Source organism: Schistocerca cancellata, chromosome 7, assembly GCF_023864275.1.
Source record: "Schistocerca cancellata isolate TAMUIC-IGC-003103 chromosome 7, iqSchCanc2.1, whole genome shotgun sequence".
NCBI lineage: Eukaryota > Metazoa > Arthropoda > Insecta > Orthoptera > Acrididae > Schistocerca > Schistocerca cancellata.
Genome location: NC_064632.1, coordinates 610,454,119 through 610,479,739, shown reverse-complemented (window position 1 = coordinate 610,479,739; position 25,621 = coordinate 610,454,119). Strand labels below are relative to the sequence as shown.

Here is a 25,621-nt window from a genome sequence, read left to right as displayed (position 1 = left end):
GCAAGTTTCATATTTATACACAGATTAATAGTTGCTACTTAATTTTAGGTATATTATTCCTGTACTCGTTCGCAGTATTGTGGTACAAGGTTCACTCAGTTGGTCGTTAACCTTTGACCGACTGTAGCAATAATTCGCCTGTTGTTCACACCTATTATTTATAGTACCTGGGCTGTTGCTATTGCCCAACAAATTTCTCTCTAAGATTTTTTTGGAAATTTGTTGGTGCCATAGCACCAATAGTCATAAATGTAACAAAAATTTACAGGCCCGGCAAGATGTTTAAGTGTTACCTCTGCTGCACCTGGAAAGAAATCAGTTGTGGACAAGACTGGGAAGAATGTAGTTTTCGTGGATGGGGTCCGGACACCATTCCTGCTGTCCGGAACAGATTATGCCAAGTTAATGCCACATGAGTTGGCAAAAAATGCATTATTGTAAGTATACGCACTTGCACTGACGTAACAGTTTGATTACTTCGGTTTTGCTACAAGAATGTTTATATCATTTTAGCATAATTAATTTTATGGGAGGTGCACTGTAACTTCTACATGTTGCTGTTGTGCAGAATTTGTGAGAGCTTGTATTTGCGAAAGAAGTATATAATGATTTCTATTCAGGCTCTGTAATCGTGGTATAAATTGTAGTTTGATAAGCTGTTCATTAGGGGAACTGTATAAATCACCATACCTGTTTTTATGGGATACAAAGTTTCTTCAATAATTAGTAAAGTACGCCGTGATGACGTTAGTCTCATAAATCTGGGCTAAGAAGAGCAAGGTGCAGTTTATGTGTTTGGAACTTTCCATAACTTAAGATTTCGACAATGAATTAGGCCTCCATCAAATCTTGTTTTTTAATCAAGATCGCGTGCAGTACAGTTATTACAAATTACTTCTCAGTTATTGTGTGAATGGACAAGAATAGGTGAATCTAGTATATTTAAGACAATACTAGATGCAGGATATACAGATCTTCTTATAGCCTTAAAACACTTAATTGGTCTTGGCCTCTTTAAAGTTTCTCCCATTCTGTCTAGTTGCTGCCTACATGATCTTCCTCTCTGTTGTGTTCATACCAGCTACTATTCAAAAACCTTTTTTTTTTTTTTTTTTTGCCATTCTTTCAGTATCTGCCCTAAGGACATGACCAAGGCAGGCTATTCTCCTACTTTTTGTATATCTTAGATTGTCAGCTCCTTTTATGGAGTAGTCCAGTGTGGCATTTGTGTAGATGTCCAGAAACCATTGTTATATGAACTGCCCCATAGGTCTTTTGCAGGATTTTTTATTGAAATGTCCTTTGCTGCTGCTCATGAGTAAAATCTGTAGTTAAAGCTGCCCTTATCGTGACCCTATAATTTTGCAATTTTACTATTACACACACACACACACACACACACACAGTGTGAGGAAATATGATGGTTGATAAATATGCTAGGCCTAATGTAGATTTTAACTTGTAGCTAGCTTTTGATCTTAATCATAGTTCGCTATGAAACGGAGAGAAGATTGAGTATGTAAACTTTTGACTAATGTGATAGTGAGCCCCTCCTAAAATCTGAGTTGTGATTATTGATTGCTCTGTAGTGTAGTGCAAGGTCTGGGTTAGTTCCGATCGTAAAATGTTGCAGCCTTCCCAGTATGGACACGGTGAGCTGTCGCTGCAAGAGAGAGAGTATAGCAGCAATATTATGAAAAAGAAAGTTGCTACTCAACATATAGTGGAGATGCTGAGTCACAGATAGACACAACAAAAAGACTGTCACGAAGATTTCAGCCAGCAAGGCCTTCGTCAAAAATAGACTGACAAACACGTGACTGCAGTCACGGGTAACAGAAGCCACACTGCAATGGTGTGTGTGTGTTTGTGTGTGTGTGTGTGTGGGGGGGGGGGGCACGACGAAGGCCTTACTGGCTGAAAGCCTTATTTGCGACAGTCTTTTTGTCGCCAATCTGCGACGCGATATCTCCATTATATGGTGAGTAGCAACTTTCCTTTTCATCCTATTGCTACATTCCATCCTGGATTTTCCAGTGTTAGAAAACTTAATAGGTTACATTCAGCAGTCTAATTGCTTAGTAATAATTACAACTGGTCCTGTCTCCTTTCCTATTCATTGGTTTAATTATACCTAATGTGCACTCTTCTGCCATTCTTTCCTGATTCCATCTTAACTATTTTGTGGATTTCTGTATAGAAACCAGTTTCCCCAGTTTTCAACAGTTCTGTGATAATTACATCAGTGCCTTATGCTTTGTAATTCTTGAGGCAGTGTAATATCTTCTGTCCTTCCTCTTAATCTGAGCTGTTTCATGTTTTAGATCTACGGAATAAGAGTGTAGCTGCTTACATCTGGCAGTAGTATTGCCTTTGAAAATTCCCTTGAAGTACTTGCTTCGTACATTCAGGACATTTGGTTTACCTGTTGCCAAATTTTCCTCTTTGTCCTTACATGCTATTGTTCTTAGTTACTACTTTAATTTCTCTTTAAAATTGTCTATTTCCTCTTACCTTTCTCTGTGTGGCGTCTCTCTTCTTCTTGCTACGTATCCTTGCGGCCCCTGTTGTCTTAATTATATAATGCCCGAGTTGATTGAGTATTTTGTTGTAAACATTTCATCCTTACTTTCTTCTCCTGTTGTATTTCTGTCTATTTTTCCCATTATGCCACTGTTCTTTTCTAAATCTCCTTGATTCCCACAATACTTTACATACTGTTCTCAAAAGGCATTTTTCATAGCATCCCATACTTTATCTGTATAGTCACACCATCTTTTGTATATAACTTACGTCTGTCGTGATACTCTTGAACAGTAGACCAACCTTCAGTTGTTCTGTATTCCATTTCACTATAGTTATATTTCTTCCATCAGCTATTTCTGCCTCATTATTTCTCATGTTAGATAATTGCCAGAATCGGAATAAGCTGCTTAGTAAGTCCACGCATTTTCCATATTAGATTAAGGAAATTTGCAAGCTTTCGGAGCCAGTGGTAGAACAGGTGAAGGGGAAGGAAGAGGATGAAACAAATGGACTGGTGACGTTTAGGAAAACTGGGGAGTTCAGAAAAGTTGCCCCGAGTCAGGGCAGACTTGCCTTTCCTTCTCATCCCATCTGGCAAGTCTTCCCAGACCTGTGGCTCCTTGCTATATTTGGAACTCTCCCCATTTACTAAACCTTGTCAGAACTTTTTCTTCATTCCTTTTCCTTTCCCTTCAACCCTTCTGCCAGGAACAGCCACTGACTCCGAAAGCTTACAAATTTCCCCAACAGTTTTCTTCTTCCTTGTTCTGTTGCTGCTTGGGGCATTATTTTTTACCTATCCATCATTACAATGCCATACTCTTAAGTTGTATCATCTTTTCCTTAGAATAAAGGGATAGTTTCTACCCGTGAACCTGACCCCTTCTTTCACCTGGTTCCTGGAGTGCAACAACTCCCATTCCGTACCTCAGTGTTCCTATCTAAAACAGTGTACACACGTTTCATTTTCTAAATTTTAGGGGGTGTCAACCCCATGAACCATGGATCTTGCTGTTGGTGGGAAGGCTTGCATGCCTCAACCACACAGATAGCTGTACTGTAGGTGCAACCACAGTGGAGGGATATCTGTTGAGAGGCCAGACAAACATGTGGTTCCTGAAGACGGGCAGTAGGCTTTTCAGTAGTTGCAGGGGCAACAGTCTGGATGATTGACTGATCTGGCCCTGTAACACTAACCAAAACGACCTTGCTTTTGTGGTATTGGGAACGGCTGAAAGCAAGGGGAAGCTACAGCCATAATTTTTCCTGAGGGCATGAAGCTTTACTGTATGATGAAATGATGATGGCGTCCTCTTGGGTAAAATATTCCGGAGGTAAAATAGTCCCCCATTCGGATCTCCGGGCGGGGTCTATTCAGGACGACGTCGTTATCTGGAGAAAGAAAACTGGCGTTCTATGGATCAGAGCGTGGAATGTCAGATCCCTTAATCTGGCAGGTAGGTTAGAAAATTTAAAAAGGGAAATGGATAGGTTAAAGTTAGATATAGTGAGAATTAGTGAAGTTCGGTGGCAGGAGGAACAAGACTTTTGTCAGGTGAATACAGGGTTATAAATACAAAATCAAATAGGGGTAAAGCAGGAGTAGGTTTAATAATGAATAAAAAAATAGTACAGGTAAGCTACTACAAACAGCATAATGAACGCATTATTGTGGCCAAGATAGACACGAAGCCCACGCCTACTACAGTAGCAAAAGTTTATATGCCAACTAGCTCTGCAGATGATGAGGAAATTGATGAAATGTATGATGAGATAAAAGAAATTATTCAGGTAGTGAAGGGGGACAAAAATTTAATAGTCATGGGTGACTGGAATTCGACAGTAGAAAAAAGGAGAGAAGGAAACTTAGTAGGTGAATATGGAATGGGGGTGAGGAATGAAAGAGGAAGCCACCTGGTAGAATTTTGCACAGAGCATAACTTAATCATAGCTAACACTTGGGTCAAGAATCATGAAAGAAGGTTGTATACATGGAAGAAGTCTGGAGATACTGGAAGGTGTCATATTATATAATGGTAAGACAGAGATTCAGGAACCAGGTTTAAAGTTGTAAGACATTTCCAGGGCATATGTGGACTCTGACTGCAATCTTTTGGTTATGAACTGTAGATTAAAACTGAAGGAAAAAACTGCAAAAAGTTGGGAATTTAAGGAGATGGGACCTGCATAAACTGGAAGAACCAGAGGTTGTACAGAGATTCAGGGAGAGCATAAGGGTACCATTGACAGGAATGGGGGAAAGAAATAAAGTAGAAGAAGAATGGGTAGCTTTGAGGAATGAAACAGTGAAGGCAGCAGAGGATCAAGTAGGTAAAAAGACGAGGGCTAGTAGAAATCTGTGGGTAACAGAAGAGATACTGAATTTAATTGATGAGAGGAGAAAATACAAAAATGCAGTAAGTGAAGCAGGCAAAAAGGAATACAAACGTCTAAAAAATGAGATCGACAGGAAGTGCAAAATGGCTAAGCAGGGATGGATAGAGGACAAATGTAAGGATGTAGAGGCTTATCTCAAGAGTGGTAAGATAGAACTGCCTACAGGAAAATTAAAGAGACCTTTGGGGAAAAGAGAACCACTTGCATGAATATCAAGAGCTCAGACGGAAACCCAGTTCTAAGCAAAGAAGGGAAAGCAGAAAGGTGGAAGGAGTATATAGAGGGTCTATACAAGGGCTATGTACTTGAGGATAATATAATGGAAATGGAAGAGGAGGTAGATGAAGATGAAATGGGAGATGTGATACTGCATGAAGAGTTTGACAGAGCACTGATAGACCCGAGTCGAACCAAGGCCCCGGGAATAGACATCATTCCATTAGAACTACTGGCAGCCTTGAGAGAGCCAGACCTGACAAAACTCTACCATCTGGTGAGCAAGATGTATGAGACAGGTGAAATTCCCTCAGACTTCAAGAAGAATATAATAATTCCAATCCCAAAGAAAGCAGGTGTTGACAGATGTGAAAATTACCAAACTATCAGTTTAATAAGTCACGGCTGCAAAATACTAACGCGAATTCTTTGCAGACGAATAGAAAAACTGGTAGAAGCTAACCTCGGGGAAGATCAGTTTTGAATCCGTAGAAATGTTGGAACACGTGAGGCAGTACTGACCATACGACTTAACTTAGAAGGTAGATTAAGGAAAGGCAAATCTGCATTTCTAGTATTTGTGGATGTAGAGAAAGCTTTTGACAATGTTGACTGGAATACTCTCTTTAAAATTCTGAAGGTGGCCAGGGTAAAATACAGGGAGCGAAAGGCTATTTACAATTTGTACAGAAAGCAGATGGTTGGGAAGGGAGTGAGACAGGGTTGTAGCCTCTCCTCCAATGTTATTCAATATGTATATCGAGCAAGCAGTAAAGGGAACAAAAGAAAAGTTCGGAGTAGGTATTAAAATACATGGAGAAGAAATAAAAACTTTGAGGTTCGCTGATGACATTGTAAGGACATGGACATGGACGAGCATTTGAACGGAATGGACAGTGTCTTGAAAGGAGGATATATGATGAACATCAACAAAAGCAAAACGAGGATAATGGAATGTAGTTGTAATAAGTCGGGTGATGCTGAGGGAATTAGATTAGGAAATGAGACACTTAAAGTAGTAAAGGAGTTTTGCTATTTGGGGAGCAAAATAACTTATGATCATTGAAGTAGAGAGGGTATAAAATGTAGACTGGCAATGGCTAGGAACGCGGTTCTGAAGAAGATGATTTTGTTAACATGATTAAATGGTCAGTAAGTCGTTTCTGAAAGTATTTGTATGGAGTGTAGCCATGTATGGAAGTGTAACATGGACGATAAATTGTTTGGTCAAGAAGAGAATAGAAGTTTTTGAAATGTGGTGCTATCGAAGAATGCTGAAGATTAGATGGGTAGATCACATAACTAATGAGGAGGTATTGAATAGAATTGGAGAAAGAGGAGTTTGTGGCACAACTTGACTAGAAGAAGGGATCGGTTGGTAGGACATGTTCTGAGGCATCAAGGGATCACCAATTTAGTACTGGAGGGCAGCATGGAGGGTAAAAATCGTAGAGGGAGACCAAGAGATGAATACACTAAGCAGATTCAGAAGGATGTAGGCTGGTGTAGGTACTCTAGAATTTCCCAAATCTGTTAAAAACTGTGGTAAAAATACAGATAATTAACTACAAAATTCAAGTTTTCTCTAAACACCAAGTTTAAAACGTAACAGCCCAGTCATTTTTCCATAGATTAAATAAATTCTAGAGTTTCATACACCTGTAAGTATGGTTTGTAGGCTGTGCAAAATTCATCGAAGAATCTCTCTTACTTATGAAGAAAAGTGTACTTATAGCAACAAATGCAGCCAACAGTAAGTGAAAAAATAATCAAATTTCACATTTAAAAAATATTTTTTTTTCCGCTACTATGAGTGTGAATCCTGAATCCTTCCTGGTCATGCTGACAGTTTTATGAGTTTATTTTTAAAAGTTTAGACAGTGCAAATTAAAATGTGCTGTGGTGCCTCTCCTTCTCGAAGTCACAGTTTGGCGTCCTCAACCCCCCCCCCCCCCCCCCCTTAAGCACCGATGTATCCATACTTCTTTTCCTTGGTGCAGTTCATTTTTGTGAGGCAATCTGCTGTGCCGTGTTAAGTTATTCATGATGATGATTCAGAGAGCAGGGGTACTGACCCTGCACTCAACTCGATTAGAAGGACCAGGCTTCCATTTCAGGAGATTGACAACCTAGACTGTAGAGCTGCCCTCACCTTTCCCTGGTGTGAAACACATGTTGTCTGCCTTCTTTGTCAAGGCGAATCAAGTTTAAGTGAACCTTCCATTATTTATGCTGTCGCTGGCATAGCCCCCACTTCCTCAGAACAAAGAAGCCTACCTGTCTGGCACAGAAGGTGCCTTTGACAGTGCAGTGTCCCCTGGGGAGGATTAAATGTAGAAGGAAACTGTCTGGCAAACTGAAGCTTAAATATTTGAATGTGGATCAATGACTTTGAGTTAATGTCTACGAAGTAAATGTGAAGTGTGCTCATGTGTCTTCCATTGTTTGCAAAGTCCAGAGTATAAGTTAATGTTTTTCCGAAGTTTATTAGGTTAAGCATGTTTATGTACCTGTTGGCTGATAGAATGTCATTCCAAACACTAATAGAAGAAAACAAGATTTCTGTGTCACCAGGTCATTGTTTAGTTAGTAATACATCTGTGTGTAGTATATATCATTTGACCTAACCATTATATAGATTTTTCTGTTACTAGCACTGACTTTAGGTGTGTTGAGTAGCTCTAGTATTTTGCTTTGAGAAAAAGTGAAAGATGTTTGGAATTATAGGTCATGTTGTTGTTTCCAGAGAAATTACAAGAAAGACTGGAATACCACAGGACTTAGTGGAGTATATAATATATGGTACAGTTATACAGGAAGTGAAGACTAGTAATATTGCACGTGATGCTGCTCTCTGTGCTGGATATCCATTAAACACACCTGCCCACACTGTGACAATGGCATGCATTAGTTCAAATGTTGCCATAACAACAGGTACTTCATTGAGCTTAATTTACCAAAACAAATTTCTTCTTGTTTGTGTGCTTAAATTTCAGGTTACATTTGTTTTTCATTCTAGTAAAATTTTTGTATTTTGTTTTGTGACTTCCTGCGGCTATATTACAAACTGTACTACAATCGACCACATTTTGAAGAGGTACTTCTTGTACTGTATCAACAAAACTGCAGATTTTTATAATATACAAGTCACCAAACAGCATGTCAGCTTCAAAATTGTGGAAATGAAGATAGTGGCTACTTGATTTGATTCTGTTCACTATTCATAGCAAGCAAGATACACGTGATCTAGTCAGCCAATTGCAACATTGCATTTGTCATGTGCATACATAAAGCATAGGAGTAAGAAAAGCTATTCCTTCGCATATAATTTTTGTTGTCACAAATATGTGACAATGTCGTGTGTAGCTTTTATTTTTCCTCCAGGGATGTGAATTAACTTGGATGGAAGAGCGCGGCTTAAATTGCAGTCCCATTTCTATTCTTCGTTGTGTGAGAGGGTGTGGTTGTGCTTGGATGCAATAGCACAGCTCTTAATTTCTGTGAGTGAAGTATTAACGTTTGTATTCTGTCACAAATATTTGGTTGTTTCGTCTGCCGAATGTGTTGTGATTTTTGTCTCCAGGAGTGTGATTAGGCTCTGTTTCACTGTTTTCCCACCACCACCACCAACCCTCCACCCCCCCTCCTGCACCCCGTATGTTGTAATTGGCAATGGTTTGTTTAGACTGTAAGACAATAGAATTGCTACAAAATCCTGGTCGTGGTGATTCTAATCTTTAGGTTTGCCCAAGGTCCAGGCTAGGTTGGTAAATGAATTTGGGAGTTGAAGCCAACATATGTAGAAGCAAAAATACTGACTGTGATGGCAGACAAGATTTGTAGCTTAGCACACATCAGTGAAATGTATAATCCTGTTGTGAATATTCATCCATTTTTCCCCTAATATTTACAATTTCTGTGTGCATGGTTAGGTTGGAGCCTAGGAGTGAAATTTGTTGGTGCAGCCAGATATTTGTCACAACTAAGATTATAAATTTAAAGTTTCACAAATGTCAGGTTGTAAACACAGTTGTTGCTTGTTGTGGAAGGTTCATGTGTTGGTCCATATCCCATGAGCTCACACTGCCTGAGTCAGAGGTATAGTTATTGTTTAATCAGTGTCAATAGTGTTCAGCACTATGGTGGAGTTATGTTATTTTGAGCTGGTTTTAAAGCCAGTGTTGTTTGCTTAGTCCTAGCTCAGTGTTGAAAATGGATTGGAGTAGTTGTCCAGTGAAGGGGTGACTTTCTGTAGAATGAGTGATGCCGCATCATGTTTATGGGTGGTGGCCTGTTTTGCCAGGCATCAGGGATTACACTAAGTGCCATGCTCTTGCTAACTTCTAGCCTAATGAGAATTCATCCCATTGTTGGCACTGATTGAAGGTGAAGATGGGTGGGTGTATGGTGAATATGCAGTGCACATTGTTGGGGTGTGTGTGTGGCTCAGTACTTGATTCAGTAATTCACAAATGACATTACAAACAATCTGACATCTGTTGCATATGGGCCTACATGTGTTATCAGAATATGGTGATACTTCTCACAGATTTTCGGATGTCTGTGTACGGTGACTGACTGGTCTTCTTTCAGTGGTGAAGTTTGTATGGGTGATGAAAAATTCACACACATCACCCTGGGGGCTCATTAATCTTTGGTGAATCTCCTCTGACTTTCCATTGGATGGTCCTTCTGGTGCGAAGTCTGCATGGACTTGGTTCATGATCTTGATCTTGATTTCTGGTTTCACTCCTGCTGCTATCTTTCTTCTGATAGGGTATATGGTCCCCATTATTGTGTTTGAACTGCGATATTTTCCAAATTTTAGAGAAGTGCATGTTGTGCAGGAATGGTTGCCCACTGTGGTGTATGCTCCATGTCTGTGCCCTTACACCCTGCACGCTTTTTTCCTTTTTGTCATAGTACATCCAAACCCCAGCAAGATAGCTATCCGTTTTTGTGTGTGTGTGTGTGGGGGGGGGGGGGCGGGCAGCAGTGGAGGGGTTGTCAAGTACCTGTAGGATGGTAGCTCCCTGATCATGCACAGATCACACTGTTGATACCTGCACTGCACACTCCTCATTTATGACATGGAGTATGCACTCGTCGTGACTTGGACACGGGGATTCCTGGCAACGGATTACTACACTACGGAAACGATGGACACTATAACTCCATTGTTGTACACTCAGAGGAGCCTCAGCTTCTTTTCCCTTCGTGCATGTGCGCTTGATCAACAGTACTTCTGATTGTCTCTCACAGGTGAGGGCTCAAAAAGTCTTCATGGTGGATGAGTGTGTGTCTTCCACGGTATCCTGAATGAGATAGTGCCGTCATGTCAACAAGACCTCACTTCGTTAGCAGCAGGCAATGCAGCCCAGTGGCTGTGGTTGGGTGGCACCCATGGGGAGAGCCTTAGAAGGAACACAGGACAAGACAAGGAGCAAAATCCAAAATCCTCCTCCCCTTCTCTACCTGGTTCATACCACAACTGACAAGGACACACATTAGGCCAGAAAGCCTTTTTTTGTGGAACAAGTTGAAGACAAATGCAGGGAAGTTGTAGCCACCTCTAAGAAGAGCAGTCAGCTGTGGGCCAGCTTAGAGCAATGGAGTGTGCACTGAATCTGTTGTGCCCATAGGGGACGACGGGAAAAGAAGCTGCTACCGAGGTCTTCATCTTGGCTTTAGAGGATCATACATTGCTGGAGGAGGTCGAGGTAATAGTCTACCAGCGTGATATGAAACCCTATATTCCCCGTTGTATGGATGCTTCAGGTGTATGAAGTTCAGACGTGTATTCCCATTGCCCAGCTGCCCTGTCTGCAGGGATCGTAGATGTCCACTGTATGCAAACGTTTCTTGTACCTTAGCTCTTCTGTGTAAACTGCGGTGAGCTCCACTCTCCCTGCTCACAAGACAGGTTTTTTTTTTGCGTGCAAGAAAATCCAAGAATAAAAGACCCTGGACAAGTTCATGTATCAAGAGACCAGATAAAGATCTTAAGCTGCAGCTGCAATGTCATCGCCTTCTATTGACAGAGCATTCCTTTGTTGTGCCTCTTAATGTGGGCTCTTAGAGGCACCTGCTGATACCTGCCCTGCCAGACAGTCTGGGCCCATTCTGGTGCTTGCACTGTACCCACTTTGGTAGCATTGGCTCCCCACCTGCCAGGGTGCCTTATCCTCCTCTTGTTTCACTAGCTAGGAAGAGGTTCTTTGGGACTTACTTCCATGGTTTCTGCTGCTAAACAGCCAGACACCAGCTGTCAGCTGAAGGAGCTACAGACTGCTGGATTGTCGGTCTTTGGTTCTTCCTCTGTCTCTGAAAACAATCCCGGAAAAACTTATCAGAGCTCCTGGCGGCCCCTGAGGTACCAGATCTCCCCAGGCAATGTGCCGCAGAACATGTTAGTGGATCCCCTGATGTCTCACCCAGTGGCAGCACATGACCCTGGGTCATAACCCCTCCCAAATTCCACCCCCCCCCCCCCTTCCCCCCCATCCGTTGTTTCGTGCCTCACAGTATTCAGACAGTCTGATCTTCCAGTGGAATTGTAGCAATTTTTCCACCACTGGCTAACTATGGCAGCTTTTAAGCACCTACCCTGCATTCTGTAATGACATCCAGGAATGCTGGTTTCCAGCAACTCGAACCCCTGCCCTACGTGGCAACTGTAATTATTTGAAGAATCAGACTATGAATGGGTAACAGATGGAGTTTGTATGCATGTGTGGGACTCTATATACAGTGAGAACCCATCCCTGTCAGCATTACACAGAACCCATCTGGGCAGGTATCCAGGATCCAGGGGAGTAATAGTGAGGGAGGGACAGGAAGATCAGGAAGTGTTAAGTACCGCACTGGTAATCGTGGACCATCTCCAGTGGATAGACGGTAGAAGACCACGGCTGTAAAAGGAGAAATCAATGGCGGACTCTCCAATACCAGAACCACCACCCTTCACTTGAGCTTCTCATTGCCTTTATATGGTTCCCTGCCCATGTCCACTACTTCATAAAACAATGAAAGCAAGAATCCTAGGAATGGTATGTTTCCACAATTGGGTCGTGTACCTTTCAGTCACAGATATGGGCAAATATCAGATGCCTCTATGGCTTCCAGTCCCCTGTAGGTGTGGCAAGTATTTCCCTAGATGGTGACGTTTATACTGTTCCAGGTGCTTTTGTCGAACATTTTGTTGAGCATTATGCTCGTGCACCTGCGTCTGAGAACTAACACCCCTCCGTTTGGCTTTGAAAACAGCGGGTGAAGTGAATGCGCTTATCTTCTAATAACCACCACCTGGAGCTATAATGCTCCATTCAGTGATAGGGAACTCTCCAGTGCCCCGGCCCATTGACTGAGTGAGGTGAGGTGGTGCAATGGTTAGTACACTGGACTTGCATTCAGGAGGACGATGGCTCAAATCTGCATCCAGCCATCCTAATTTAGGTTTCCCGTGATTTCCCTAAATTGCCTCTCGAGATCGTGTCTTAGGTTTCTTTGAATGGGAACAGCTGGTTTCCTTCCCTGTCCTCCCCTAATCTGAGCTTGTGCTCCATCTCTAATGACCTCATTGGTGGGATGTTAAACACTCCTCCTCCTCCTCCTCCTCCTCCTCCTCCTCCTCCTCTCTAGCCCATTGCCCTTATATGGCCCCAGAGCAGACAGTGTCCACAACCAAATGGTGAAGTATCTCTCAGTTCATTGTCAGCATCACATTCTTGCCCTCTTTAATCGGGTCTGGAATGAGGGTGAGTTTGGGTATCAGTGGCGAGAAAGCAAAGTTCCGGTACTGAGATGACGTGAGCAGTTATCACCCAGTCAGCCTTACCGATGTCCTCCGTAAGTTGCTGGAACAAATAGTGAGCAAGTGGCTGTGTTGGCTCTGTCTCTCGGGGCCTTTTGGCTACATTTCATGGTGATATTCTCTCAGGCCACTGCACTGCTGGTAATTTGGTCCACTTAGAATCTAGCATCTGGACTGCATTTACACATCGTCAGCACCTCACCGCTGTTTTTCGACCTACAGAAGGCTGATTGTCATGACAATTGTCATCACATCCTTCATACTTTACGTGAGTGTTATATCCGGAGTCTTCAGATTTTTGTCATGAACTTCCTGTTGCACTATACAGTTTTGGTTCAAGTTGGTATTTAACTCAGTTTCACCCCGCACCCTCAAATATCAAAGAGAATGGGATTCCACAGGGCTCAGCTCTGTACTGAGAATCGTCCTCTTTTTGGTGGATATTAATGGCCCAGTGGTGTCGCCCTCCTCATATGCTGACAGCTTTTGCTTTTATTATTGCTCCTCTTATGCGATTGTTGCTGAGTATTGCCCACAGGGTAGCATACGAAAACCACAATCGTGGGATCTCACCCAGACTTCTTGTTTTCAGCCACCAAGACTCTGGTCATGCACTTCTGTCACTGTCATACTGCCCGACAACACCCAGAGCTTTATCTAGATAATCAACTACATCTTGTAGTTGAGACACAATGCTTTTTGGGACTGGTTTTCAATTCAAGATATGGCTTCCCCACCTTCAGGAACTTAACTAAAGTGCTAGGGACACCTCAGTACACTTAGCTGCCTCATTAGCACTAGCTGGGGTGCAGATCGCTCTATCCTCTTGCGGGTATACTAAGCCCTGATTCTTTACTGTCTTTATTATGGTTGTCTTGTATATGGTTCAGCATCACTCTTAGCATTGTGGATACTGGATCCCATTCATCATTGTGGCGTCAGACTTGTGACAGAAACCTAAACTACTACTAGTCAAGGCTCAAGTCCCTTCATTACCTATCAGATGCAACATACAACAGCTGCTGAATTGCGCTATACGCATTTGTAGCTTCCCTCAATTACCCAACTGCCATGCCCTTTCCCATGGAAGGGAGCTCCACCTCCCACAACAGCGTCCAAAACTGGGTTTACAATTGCTGTATGCCTCCAGTGTCTGTTTTGAACTGCAACTTCCTCCACTGTCGTGTCTGGTCAGGGAGGCATCACATCTGCCCCCATGTTTTGTGCACTGACCTTGGACTTGCCTCACTCTCTCCTTTGGTTCAAAAAATTCTGATGACTCTACATTTTTTGTCACTTGTTCTTGGCTGTCCTTAGATGAATCTGAGATTTGAACTGGTATTCACCAATGGCTCAACAGTCAATCAACAGGCTTTGGATACACAATGCATGGTGCATTGAATCCCACTCTGCCGAGTGGCTGCAGTATCTTCACTAGGCCTTAGCGATGTTTGTTCTTGCACTGACAATAGTATCCTAATCTAAAATTACTCCCTTAGCAACCTTCAGGCTGTTGGCCAGCGCTACTCTCTTCACACTGGTTACAGCTATCCAGGATCTAGTCTCTTACCTCCATCAAGCTGGATGGCCAGTTATTTTCATTTGGACGCCTGGTCATGTCGGGATTTTGGGAAATGAATGAGCTGACTGGTTGCCCAAGCTGGTCACCAGATGTCAATTCTGGAAATGGGGTCCCAGAACTGGATTTTTGGTGATTTATACCTATATTGCTGGAAGTCTGGCACTCAGAATGGTCTGCCCTGATCTCTGCTCACATACTGAGGACAATAAGGGAGACGATGACTATGTGGCAGTCTTCCCCGCATGCTTCTTGCAGGGAATCCACTGTCCTATGTTGAATCTACCTTGGCCACGTTCTAAGATGGGATCCCTTCACTGCTGATGCGGAGCCCACCTGATGGCCCCCTTACCCGTAGACTGCCCTAATTTGGCTGCTATAAGGTGGCATCTTAATCCTCGTGACATGCTACCTCTGGTGCTACGAGACAAAACCTAAGCTGCTGCTCTGGTGTTAAGTTTTGCCCGTGAAGGTGATTTCTACTCCACTGTGTAACGTAGGGGTTTTTGCAGTCATTGACCGCCTGAGGGGTTGGTGGGGCGCCCTGTGCTGCTCCCGCACTCCCACCCCACCTACACTGGGGTCCCTTGTTGGCCCTGGCTCTTTAGCCAAGCCTGGCGTCTACCCTTTCCACCCCTGTACTTTCTTTATTCTTTTTCATTTTTTGGTATTAATGCCTCGTCCTGACAGAGCTTCTAATGAATTCTGTGTGCTGTCTTTTTTCTGGGTTTTTGTCTTTTTTTATTTTTATTACACTCAGATTTTCCAGGATTTTGCTTCCTTCCTTGTGGACCACTCCTGGTTTGCCACTAAACAGATGAATGGGTAGATGACCTTGCAGTTCAGTACCTTTCACTCTGAACCAACCAACCAATTCACAACAATGAGGGAGGGCAACAGTCGTCCTTCAAATAGTTAGGGCGAAATTTAGGTAAAGGAAACAAGGAATGGGTTGTGAAATTCAGATAGTGAGTGCTGGGTGGAATTCAGAAGTCATACAGCACTTTAGGTACCGATATCTCAATGAAAATAATCAGTTGTTGAAAATATAAATAAAATATGGATAAATAAAAATCTGCTCACCAAACAGTGGTGGTTGAACACACATATAAAAGGTATTGCATAGGCAAGCTTTTAGAGGCAGTGACAGCTTATCCTGACTCAAGGTGAAGGGAAGAGGGATAAAGGAAAAGGACTGGTGAGATTTAGGAAATGGGGTGAAAGGGGTATACCTCGGAAAAGTCACCCAGAACCTGTGTCAGGGGGAGACTTGTCAGACAGGATGAGAAGGAAAAACTGATAGTTTGGCACTGCACCAGGTGAGATTTGAAAACCTGAGAGCTTGAAGGTGGAAGGTAGGGTAATATGCATGACAGAGAATATTGCCAGAACATCAGCAGGAGTTGATAAGAGTGAAAAGGTAAGTGCATTGTATGTGATAGAGGTGGCAGGGCGACAGCGAAACATAGAAAATGAAATATGTGATGGAGCGAAGAAGGGATAGTTACATGAAGAAATGCCGAGAGGGAAGAAATTAATGTAAATTAAGGCCAAGTGGGTGGTGAGAACAAAGGACATTTTGTAGCACCAGTTCGCACCTGCGGAGTTCTGAGAAACTTGTTTGGTGGAAGGATCCAGATGTGTGTGGTGAAACTGTCACAAAGGTCATGATTGTCATGTTGTAGAGCAAGTTCTGCAACACGATATTGTGTGATGCCAGTATACACCCTCTGCTTGTGCCCATTCATCTTAACTGATAACTGTGTATTGGTTATGCTGATATAAAAGGCCAAACGTTGTTTACATAACTGGCATAGGACATGTCGTTTCACAGCTGATGCTCTCCCTTTGATAGTTTGCCCGTTACAGGGCTGGTATAGGTTCATAGGGGAAGTTTTGCAGTGGGAACATCGTAGGGGTAGGAGCCATACGGTAGGGAGATGGGTGCAGGAGTAGTGCAGGGTCTGACGAGGATATTGCAGATATTGGGAGGACAATAGAAAGCTATTCTAGGTGTGGTGGGCAAAATCTGACAGAATGGACCTCATTATTGCAGGACATGTACAAGCATTGAAATTCCTGGCAAGAGTATACACAAAATTTTAACAGAACATTTTAGAATGTAGCTGAGTGGTTGTGAAGTGGAAAAAAGTATTTCTCTGTTTTACATGCTTTGTGACACAGCAGTGATAGCCCCTGGACTGGGGGTGGTGTCACTACTTAAATATTTTTACAGAGAGGTGAAGAAACACAATTCTAGTGAAATACATGTAAGTGGTTTTATTGAATTTTCAGTGCTCGGGACATGCATTAAGACATACAATGAAAATTTCTCAAAAAGCTGGTATGTCTTCGGTAAATTGATAGGTAACTAGTTTATCTGATGGCAGAACTTGACAGTGTCTAGAAGCAGTGTATTGAAAAGTCAGAAAACTGGGTTTTGTAGGTTTTCCAAAACAATTCAAAGTGAACAGTTTGAATCGGTTTAAGAGATACCTAAATCTTAAACACCTGAGAAACTGATAGCTCAGTGCAACAGTGGTGTTCCTTTCATGAGTGGCCACAAAAGTGAAATTCAAATCAGAATTAGAGATGTATAAAAATGCTCACTTCATTCATTATTATGCGCATCTGTTAAAGTTAACATAGTGTGACAGGGAATAAGCAAGTGCAGATCTTCTTGAGCAACTTGGAAGGAATTTGTACTTTTATTTCCAGTCTCCTAAATGTACAGCCATTTTTGATGAGCTAGTGAAAAAATGTATTCCTACTTGTCCTCAGCCCATCAGATGGAATTTCAAATCGCGGAGCGTAACAAGTGTTCTCAAATACCAGAAGGATACTGAGTGCATTGAAAAATCATTGATGATAGTAATGATTACAAAACAATGAACAAGGCTATTGGACTTGAGGGTTTCCTGCAAGACGGTTTCCTCTTCTGGCTACATTTTTCTTAATAAAGTCGTGCCTCATCATGACATTCTGTTCAACCAGCTCAGCAAAGTAGTGATACAATAAAACTGTTGAATATGTATCTGTTTGCAGCTTCTGTCGAGCATGTTAGGACCTCACTAGACACTGATGGTCAGTGGGCGCAGGAAGAGTCAGCTGTAAGACAAGGATGTTTCACTGAATCAAGAATAGTGTGTGGGCTCAGATCAGGGATCGATTCAATTTTAGTGATTACTTATCAGTTGCGCAACTCTTTGAGACGTTGTGCACGTGCGGTGTGTTCCCTCGAAAAAGGACTATTGAATCGGCCAAATTTCACTGAAATGGCCGTAGACCATTTTGCGGTGCTGAAGGGGAGATAGGTTACAAATGAGTTAAGATAAGCAAAAGTGCATTAATAGATGATCAGAAGCAATTCTTTTGTTGTAACTATCAGTTTAGCTTAGGAAATTAAGTGGATAAAAAGGGTAGAGTCAAATTTGCCAACACTTAAACACAACAAAATGTACCAAACACTTCACATTTTGGAGAGATCTATCGTGTGCTAGATCATTTGAAATGCATAATTTGTAAGACATAAATATATGTAGTATGACAAACATGGTATGTAAAATAACATGGCAGTTGCTCATGTCAGCCAGTCAAGCAAAAGATGTCACAGAAACATTGCTGTTTAGTCACGCGAACTCAAACGCCACGGTCTGAACACACACAACATTAGATGTCTTAAGTTTAGAAATTAAAACACCAGGAACGTTAAGCGTGCAGCGAATCTAACATACACCACATCAAAGATCTCACCAAAACACATCTTTTAATATGGTTTGTTGTAGTAAATGGTGGGGTAACAAGATGTCAGAGAATAAATAAGCTACTTGTAGATTTTATTTTGGAGTTAGCTTTTAATGTTACTTAGTAGTTGATTGTGAAATGGAAAGAAGATCTAGAATGCAGACATTTGACTAGTATGTGATATTGCATCCTCAGTGATGGTTCCCCTACCCATTTCAGTGCTGCTCATGTCACCTTTACTGCTATCGATCTCACGATCTACTCATCTGCTCTCGTGGCTTCTGTACATTGGTCACCCCATGATGATCTTGTGACAGTGACTACTTTCCGGCAATTCTGTTGTTCCCCTGCTGCTGCTAGGTAGATAGGCCCCCATGTTGGGCATTCCACACACAGTTGGCCTTTATATACGTTTGCTGTGCATTTTGACAACTCTCTTGGACTGCATTGATGTGGTCGTGCAAGACATATTTGCCATTGTCCTTATGTCGTTGACACTATCACCCTATCCACAAGTCACCCTCATCATTGACCAGTACCGTGGTGGACTGAGGATGTTGTAGTCACTATCCAGGACCTCCAGTGGGCACTGCAACAATTTAAACGACATCCTTCACAGACCAGTCTTATCACTTTTAAGCCTCTCTGTGCTAAGGTTCACTGCCTTATTAAGCAGAGTAAGAAAGAATGCTGGGAGCATTGTTTATCCTGCCTGGGGATATATGCCTCTTCATCGCAAGTTTGATGCAAGCCCTGTAGCCTCCTGGGCTGCTAATTACAATCATCTGTCCAGGGTTTTATCATACAGGGTGCTCTGTGTACTGATCCACCGGTCCTTGTCGACCCTGCGGGTCCGGGGATTAGAATAGGCCCGAGGTATTCCTGCCTGTCGTAAGAGGCGACTAAAAGGAGTCCATCCCCCTCACGGGGGTAGTTAGCGCCTGCGTCCGGAGACGGACGGTTCCACGACCTATAATTGTGGTCTTTCTGATTTTTCACTTCTCGTTTCTTCCTTCCTTTTGTTGGTTTCTTTCTTTGCTCTTCTCCACCTCACTGTCTTCCTTACTCTTTCCCTTGCCTTCTCCTTGCCTTCTCATTGCCCTTTTCTCATTGCCCTTTTCTCCTTGCCTTCTCATTGCCCTTTTCTCCTTGCCTTCTCATTGCCCTTTTCTCCTTGCCTTCTCATTGCCCTTTTCTCCTTGCGTTCTCATTGCCCTTTTCTCCTTGCCTTCTCATTGCCCTTTTCTCCTTGCCTTCTCATTGCCTTTTTCTCCTTGCCTTCTCATTGCCTTTTTCTCCTTGCCTTCTCATTGCCTTCTTCTACTTGCCTTCTCATTGCCTTCTTCTCATTGCCTTCTTCTCATTGCCTTCTTCTCATTGCCTTCTTCTCATTGCCTTCTTCTCATTGCCTTCTCATTGCCTTCTTCTCCTTGCCTTCTCTGGTCTCCGCCTCGGCGTTTGAGACAGTTTATCCTCTTTCTCCCTCTCTCTCTTCTTTTTCCTCTTCTTCCTTCCTCCCTGTGCGTGCCTGAAGGCCGACCCACGCGTTCGCACGCGTAGCCAGTGACGGGGTACCGCGTAAGTCCCCGCCCTGGGTAGACATGTAAGGCACGCGCGTACCCCCTGGTAAAGGCCAGGCCCGGGGAGGGGTGATTGCCTGAGCTGATACCTTCTGACCATGCCGATTGGTCCCTCCGTCTGTTTCTCGGGAGGTGTGACCTGAGGTGTAAACATTCACCTAAGGCGGGAGTGCCCTCTGAGATGGTCCCCACAAGGAAGGAGCACGCCATCGGAGACGCTGGCAATCATGGGGGATTCCTCCGCAATGGATTCCACTCCATCTCTCTCGACTTCTGCCCAAAAACGGAAACGTGACCAGCCAACAGTGACAAAAGTACTACCGCCTGCCCCACAGTTCCTCGTCGTTTCTCGATCTGAGGACGGAAAGGATTTTTCCTCTGTGAACCCTTTCGTTATCCAGAAGGGCGTAGATGCCATAGCCGGATCTGTCAAATCTTGTACCAGGTTGCGTAACGGTACCTTATTACTAGAAACTGAGAGTGCCTTTCAGGCACAAAAACTGCTTCGGGCCACACTCCTGTACACGTTCCCTGTCCGGGTGGAGGCCCACCGAACTTTGAATTCGTCTCGTGGTGTAGTCTATACTAGCTCCCTCGACGGATTGACTGACGAGGAGATTCAATCTTTCCTCGCTGAGCAGGGCGTGACGGCTGTCCATAGGGTCATGAAAAAGGTCAACAATGACCTTGTACCGACCCGGACACTTTTCTTGACCTTCGATAGTGTTAAGCTGCCATCGCGCATCAAGGCGGGCTACGAGGTTATTTCTGTTCGCCCCTATGTCCCGACACCTACGCGCTGCTACCAGTGTCGGCGTTTCAATCACACTCGACAGTCTTGTTCTAATGCGGCTAAATGTGTCACTTGTGGCAGGGATGCCCATGAGGGTGACTGTCCACCTCCGTCTCCTCGTTGTGTGAACTGTCAGGGTGACCATGCCGCATCCTCCCGCGACTGTCCTGTCTATAAGGAAGAACGCTGTATCCAAGAAATTCGGGTCAAAGAGAAAGTGTCCACCTCGGCTGCTCGCAAGCTATTGGCTAGTAGGAAGCCCACGCTGCTCCCAGCGCGGAAATACAGTACTGTCCTCGCCTCTCCTCGGACTACCAGGGAGGTAGCAACCCAGACATGCGATCTGACCTTCAGCACCACGGTCGTCCGTTCGGCCAGTGCTAAGATCGCGCGGTCGACGTCTCCTCTTCCTCCCATCACCCCACAGACACCAGCCCCTTCATCAGCTTCTGCTAAGACGAAGACCCCGAAGTCAGATGCACGGGCCTTCAAGAAGGAACCATCCCGTGCAGACTTCCTACGTTCCTTCGACCGGTACTTCCACCAAACGTCCTTCCAAAAAGGCTCATAGGAAGCACAGTTCTCCTTCTCCGCCACGGCGCATTTCTTCTCCTATGCCACCCAGCGGTTGCCGCCCCAGGCCGTCATCCGTTTCGCCTGGCCGCACCGCTGGTAGCCGTACATCTGGCCGTTCACCGGCGGAGGAAGCTCCCCCTCCCAGCCATCCTCCCGGGATGACGGATGAACCTATGGACCCAATGGACGATGACTGTCCGCCTACTGATAGCGGCGGCGGTGCTCGCTCGAAGCCATGCCCTCAGCGACCTTCGAGGTGACCCCTTTTTTCATCTTCCTTTTCTTACGATGGCACTTATTCACTGGAATATTCGCAGCATTCGCTCCAACCGAGAGGATTTGAAGTTGCTGCTCGGCTTGCACCGTCCGCTCGTCGTAGCCCTCCAGGAAAAGAAGCTACGCCCATGCGATCAAATTGCCTTGGCACACTACACCTCTGTGCGTTTTGACCTACCCCCTGTGGTAGGTGTCCCAGCTCATGGAGGGGTTATGTTGCTGGTCTGGGATGATATTTACTACGATCCCATCACGTTGCACACCGGCCTGCAGGCAGTTGCCATCCGCATTACTCTCCCCACTTTTACGTTTTCCTTTTGTACCGTTTACACTCCATCGTCATCTGCCGTTACCAGGGCAGACATGATGCAACTTATTGCTCAGTTACCTGCACCATTTTTGTTAACTGGAGACTTCAATGCCCACCATCCCCTTTGGGGCTCTCCAGCATCCTGCCCAAGGGGCTCCTTGTTAGCAGACCTTTTCAACCAGCTCAATCTTGTCTGCCTCAATACTGGCGCCCCTACTTTCCTTTCGGACACATCTCACACCTATTCCCATTTAGACCTCTCTATATGTACTCTCCAACTTGCACGCCGGTTTGAGTGGTATGCACTTGCTGATACATATTCGAGCGACCACTTCCCGTGTGTTATCCATCTCCTGCAGCATACCCCCTCTCCGTGCTCCTCTAGTTGGACCATCTCCAAGGCAGACTGGGGGCTCTTCTCTTCCAGGGCGACCTTTCAGGATCAAACCTTCACAAGCTGCGATCGTCAGGTCGCACACCTCACGGAAGTCATTCTCGCTGCTGCTGAATATTCCATCCCTCACCCTACTTCTTCTCCACGTCGCGTACCGGTCCCCTGGTGGACCGCAGCATGTAGAGACGCTTTACGTGCTCGTCGACGTGCTTTACGCACATTTAAACGCCACCCTACAGTGGCGAATTGTATCAATTATAAACGATTACGTGCTCAGTGTCATCGTATTATCAAAGAAAGCAAGAAAGCCAGCTGGGCTGCTTTCACAAGTACCTTCAACAGTTTTACTCCTTCTGTTGTCTGGGGTAGCCTGCGCCAGCTGTCTGGCACTAAGGTCCACTCACCAGTTTCTGGCTTGAAGGTCGCGAATGACGTCCTTGTGGCCCCTGAGGCTGTCTCCAATGCCTTCGGCCGCTTTTTCGCAGAGGTTTCGAGCTCCGCTCATTACCACCCTGCCTTCTTCCCCCGCAAACAGGCAGAGGAGGCTAGGCCACCTAACTTCCGCTCCTCGAATTGTGAAAGTTATAATGCCCCATTCACCATGCGGGAACTCGAAAAAGCACTTGGCCGATCACGGTCCTCCGCTCCAGGGCCTGATTCTATTCATATTCAGATGCTGAAGAACCTTTCTCCTGCGGGTAAAGGTTTTCTTCTTCGTACATACAATCGCATCTGGATTGAGGGACATGTTCCCGCATGCTGGCGCGAGTCTATTGTTGTCCCGATTCCTATGCCGGGGAAGGACAAGCACTTGCCTTCCAGTTATCGACCTATCTCGCTTACCAGCTGTGTCTGTAAAGTGATGGAGCGAATGGTTAACTCTCGTTTGGTTTGGCTGCTCGAATCTCGACGCCTACTTACCAATGTACAATGTGGATTTTGTAGGCGCTGCTCTGCTGTTGACCATCTGGTTACCTTGTCTACCTTCATTATGAATAACTTCTTGCGGAAGCGCCCGACCGCGGCTGTGTTCTTTGATTTGGAGAAGGCTTACGACACCTGTTGGAGGGCGGGCATTCTCCGCACCATGCATACATGGGGCCTTCGCGGTCGCCTCCCTCTTTTTATTCGTTCCTTTTTAATGGATCGACAGTTCAGGGTACGTGTGGGTTCTGTCCTGTCCGACACCTTTCGCCAGGAGAATGGGGTGCCACAGGGCTCAGTTTTGAGCGTCGCTCTCTTCGCCATCGCGATCAATCCAATAATGGATTGCCTCCCAGCTGATGTATCAGGCTCCCTTTTCGTGGACGATTTTACCATCTATTGCAGCGCGCAGTGTACACGTGTCCTGGAGCGCTGTCTTCAGCGTTCTCTTGACCGTCTTTACTCCTGGAGTGTCGCCAATGGCTTCCGTTTTTCTGCCGAGAAGACGTCTGTATTAACTTCTGGCACTACAAAGAGTTTCTCCCACCGTCCTTACGACTCGGTCCCGTTGCTCTCCCAATTGTGGAGACAACAAAATTTTTAGGCCTTACATTTGACAGGAAACTTAGCTGGTCTCCACATGCGTCATATTTGGCCACCCGTTGTACCCGTTCTTTAAATGTCCTCCGTGTTCTCAGTGGTATGTCGTGGGGAGCGGATCGAACCGTCCTACTTCGTCTGTATCGATCGATCATCCGCTCCAAGCTGGATTATGGGAGCTTCGTATACTCCTCTGCACGGCCATCCATCTTACGCCGCCTCAACTCCATACAACATCGGGGTTTACGACTTGCGATTGGAGCATTTTATACTAGTCCCGTAGAGAGTCTTCATGCTGACGCTGGTGAATTGCCACTCACCTACCGGCGCGATGTACTGCTTTGTCGGTATGCCTGTCGGCTACTGTCAATGCCCGACCATCCGTCTTATCGTTCCTTTTTTGACGACTCTCTCGACCGTCAATACGGATTGTATGTCTCTGCCCTGCTACCCCCTGGAGTTCGCTTTCGTCGCCTCCTTCAACACCTTAATTTTTCACTCCCTGCAACCTTTCGAGTGGGCGAGAGCCACACGCCACCTTGGCTCCAGGCTCAGGTCCGCGTTCACCTTGACCTCAGCTCGCTCCCAAAAGAGGTTACCCCCGGTTCGGTTTACCACTCCCGTTTTTTGGAACTTCGTTCAAAGTTCATCAACATGACTTTCATTTATACAGATGGCTCTAAGACCAATGACGGGGTCGGGTGTTCCTTTATTGTCGGGGCACAAAGTTTCAAATACCGGCTCCATGGCCATTGTTCGGTCTTCACAGCTGAGCTCTTTGCCCTCTACCAGGCTGTTCTTTACATCTGCCGCCACCGACATTCTGCTTGTCATCTGCTCCGACTCCCTGAGCGCCATCCAGAGCCTCAGTGATCCGTACCCGGTTCACCCTTTCATACACCGGATCCAACGCTCTCTTCAGCAGCTGGTGGACGTCGGTTCTCCGGTTAGCTTTATGTGGGTTCCTGGCCATGTCGGTATCCCTGGGAACGAAGCTGCAGATTCCGCGGCCAAGGCTGCGGTCCTCCAGCCTCGGACAGCTTCTTGTTGTGTCCCTTCGTCCGATTTTAGCAGGGTCATTTGTCGGCGCATTGTGTCGCTGTGGCATGCCGATTGGGCTGCACTTACAGACAACAAGATTCGGGCCTTAAAACCTCTTCCTGTGGCTTGGACGTCCTCCTCACGCCCTTTCTCGGCGGGAGGAGGTAGTTTTGGCCCGGTTAAGAATTGGACACTGCCGGTTCAGCCATCGCCATCTGCTGACGGCTGTGCCAGCGCCGTTCTGCCCATGTGGGCACTTGCTGACGGTTCGACACATTTTAATGTCCTGTCCATATTTTAACACACTGCGTCTAGATCTTAACCTGCCAAGTACTTTCGATGCCATTTTAGCGGATGACCCACGAGCAGTTGCTCGTGTTCTTCGTTTTATCAATTTGACAAACCTCTCTCAGGACATTTGATGATGCTGTTTTTTAATCCTATGCCTGTCAGTCTGTCTTTTATCGTGTTTTCCCTTTTAGTTGTTGTTGTCCACTTGTGCCTCGTGGTGCATTCTTAGAGTAGTCAGGGCGCTAATGACCATTGAAGTTGTGCACCCTAAAACCACAAAAAAAAACCCTCATAAAGCACTTCGAGACAGCATCAGCACCCTCTTTCTATCCTGCTACATTTCTCTGGCAGAAACTGAGTTGAAGAAACCCCTCCTCCACTGAATGGGAATTTTTGCAGGCCCTTACCTCTTCACATGGCACAGCCCCAGGCCTGGATTCCATCCACAGCCAGATGATACAACACTTGGACCTTCCCCAGAGGCAACTTCTGCATAGGGTCTTCAACTGCATTTGGCTCATGGGTGCCTTCCACTCACAATGGCAAGACAGCATAGTTATT

The 25,621-nt window shown here is 44.9% G+C and overlaps 1 protein-coding gene across 2 annotated transcripts in view; it reads left to right on the top strand.

The window, feature by feature from the left end:
* LOC126091922 (trifunctional enzyme subunit beta, mitochondrial) overlaps window positions 1-25,621 on the top strand; it is a 101,993-nt gene that overhangs the window by 366 nt on the left and 76,006 nt on the right. For both annotated transcript variants that reach the window (XM_049907242.1, XM_049907241.1), the window contains exons 3-4: window positions 269-437; window positions 7,886-8,073. In XM_049907242.1, the coding sequence (XP_049763199.1) occupies window positions 269-437; window positions 7,886-8,073 (357 nt within the window). The remainder of the gene's footprint in view (window positions 1-268; window positions 438-7,885; window positions 8,074-25,621) is intronic.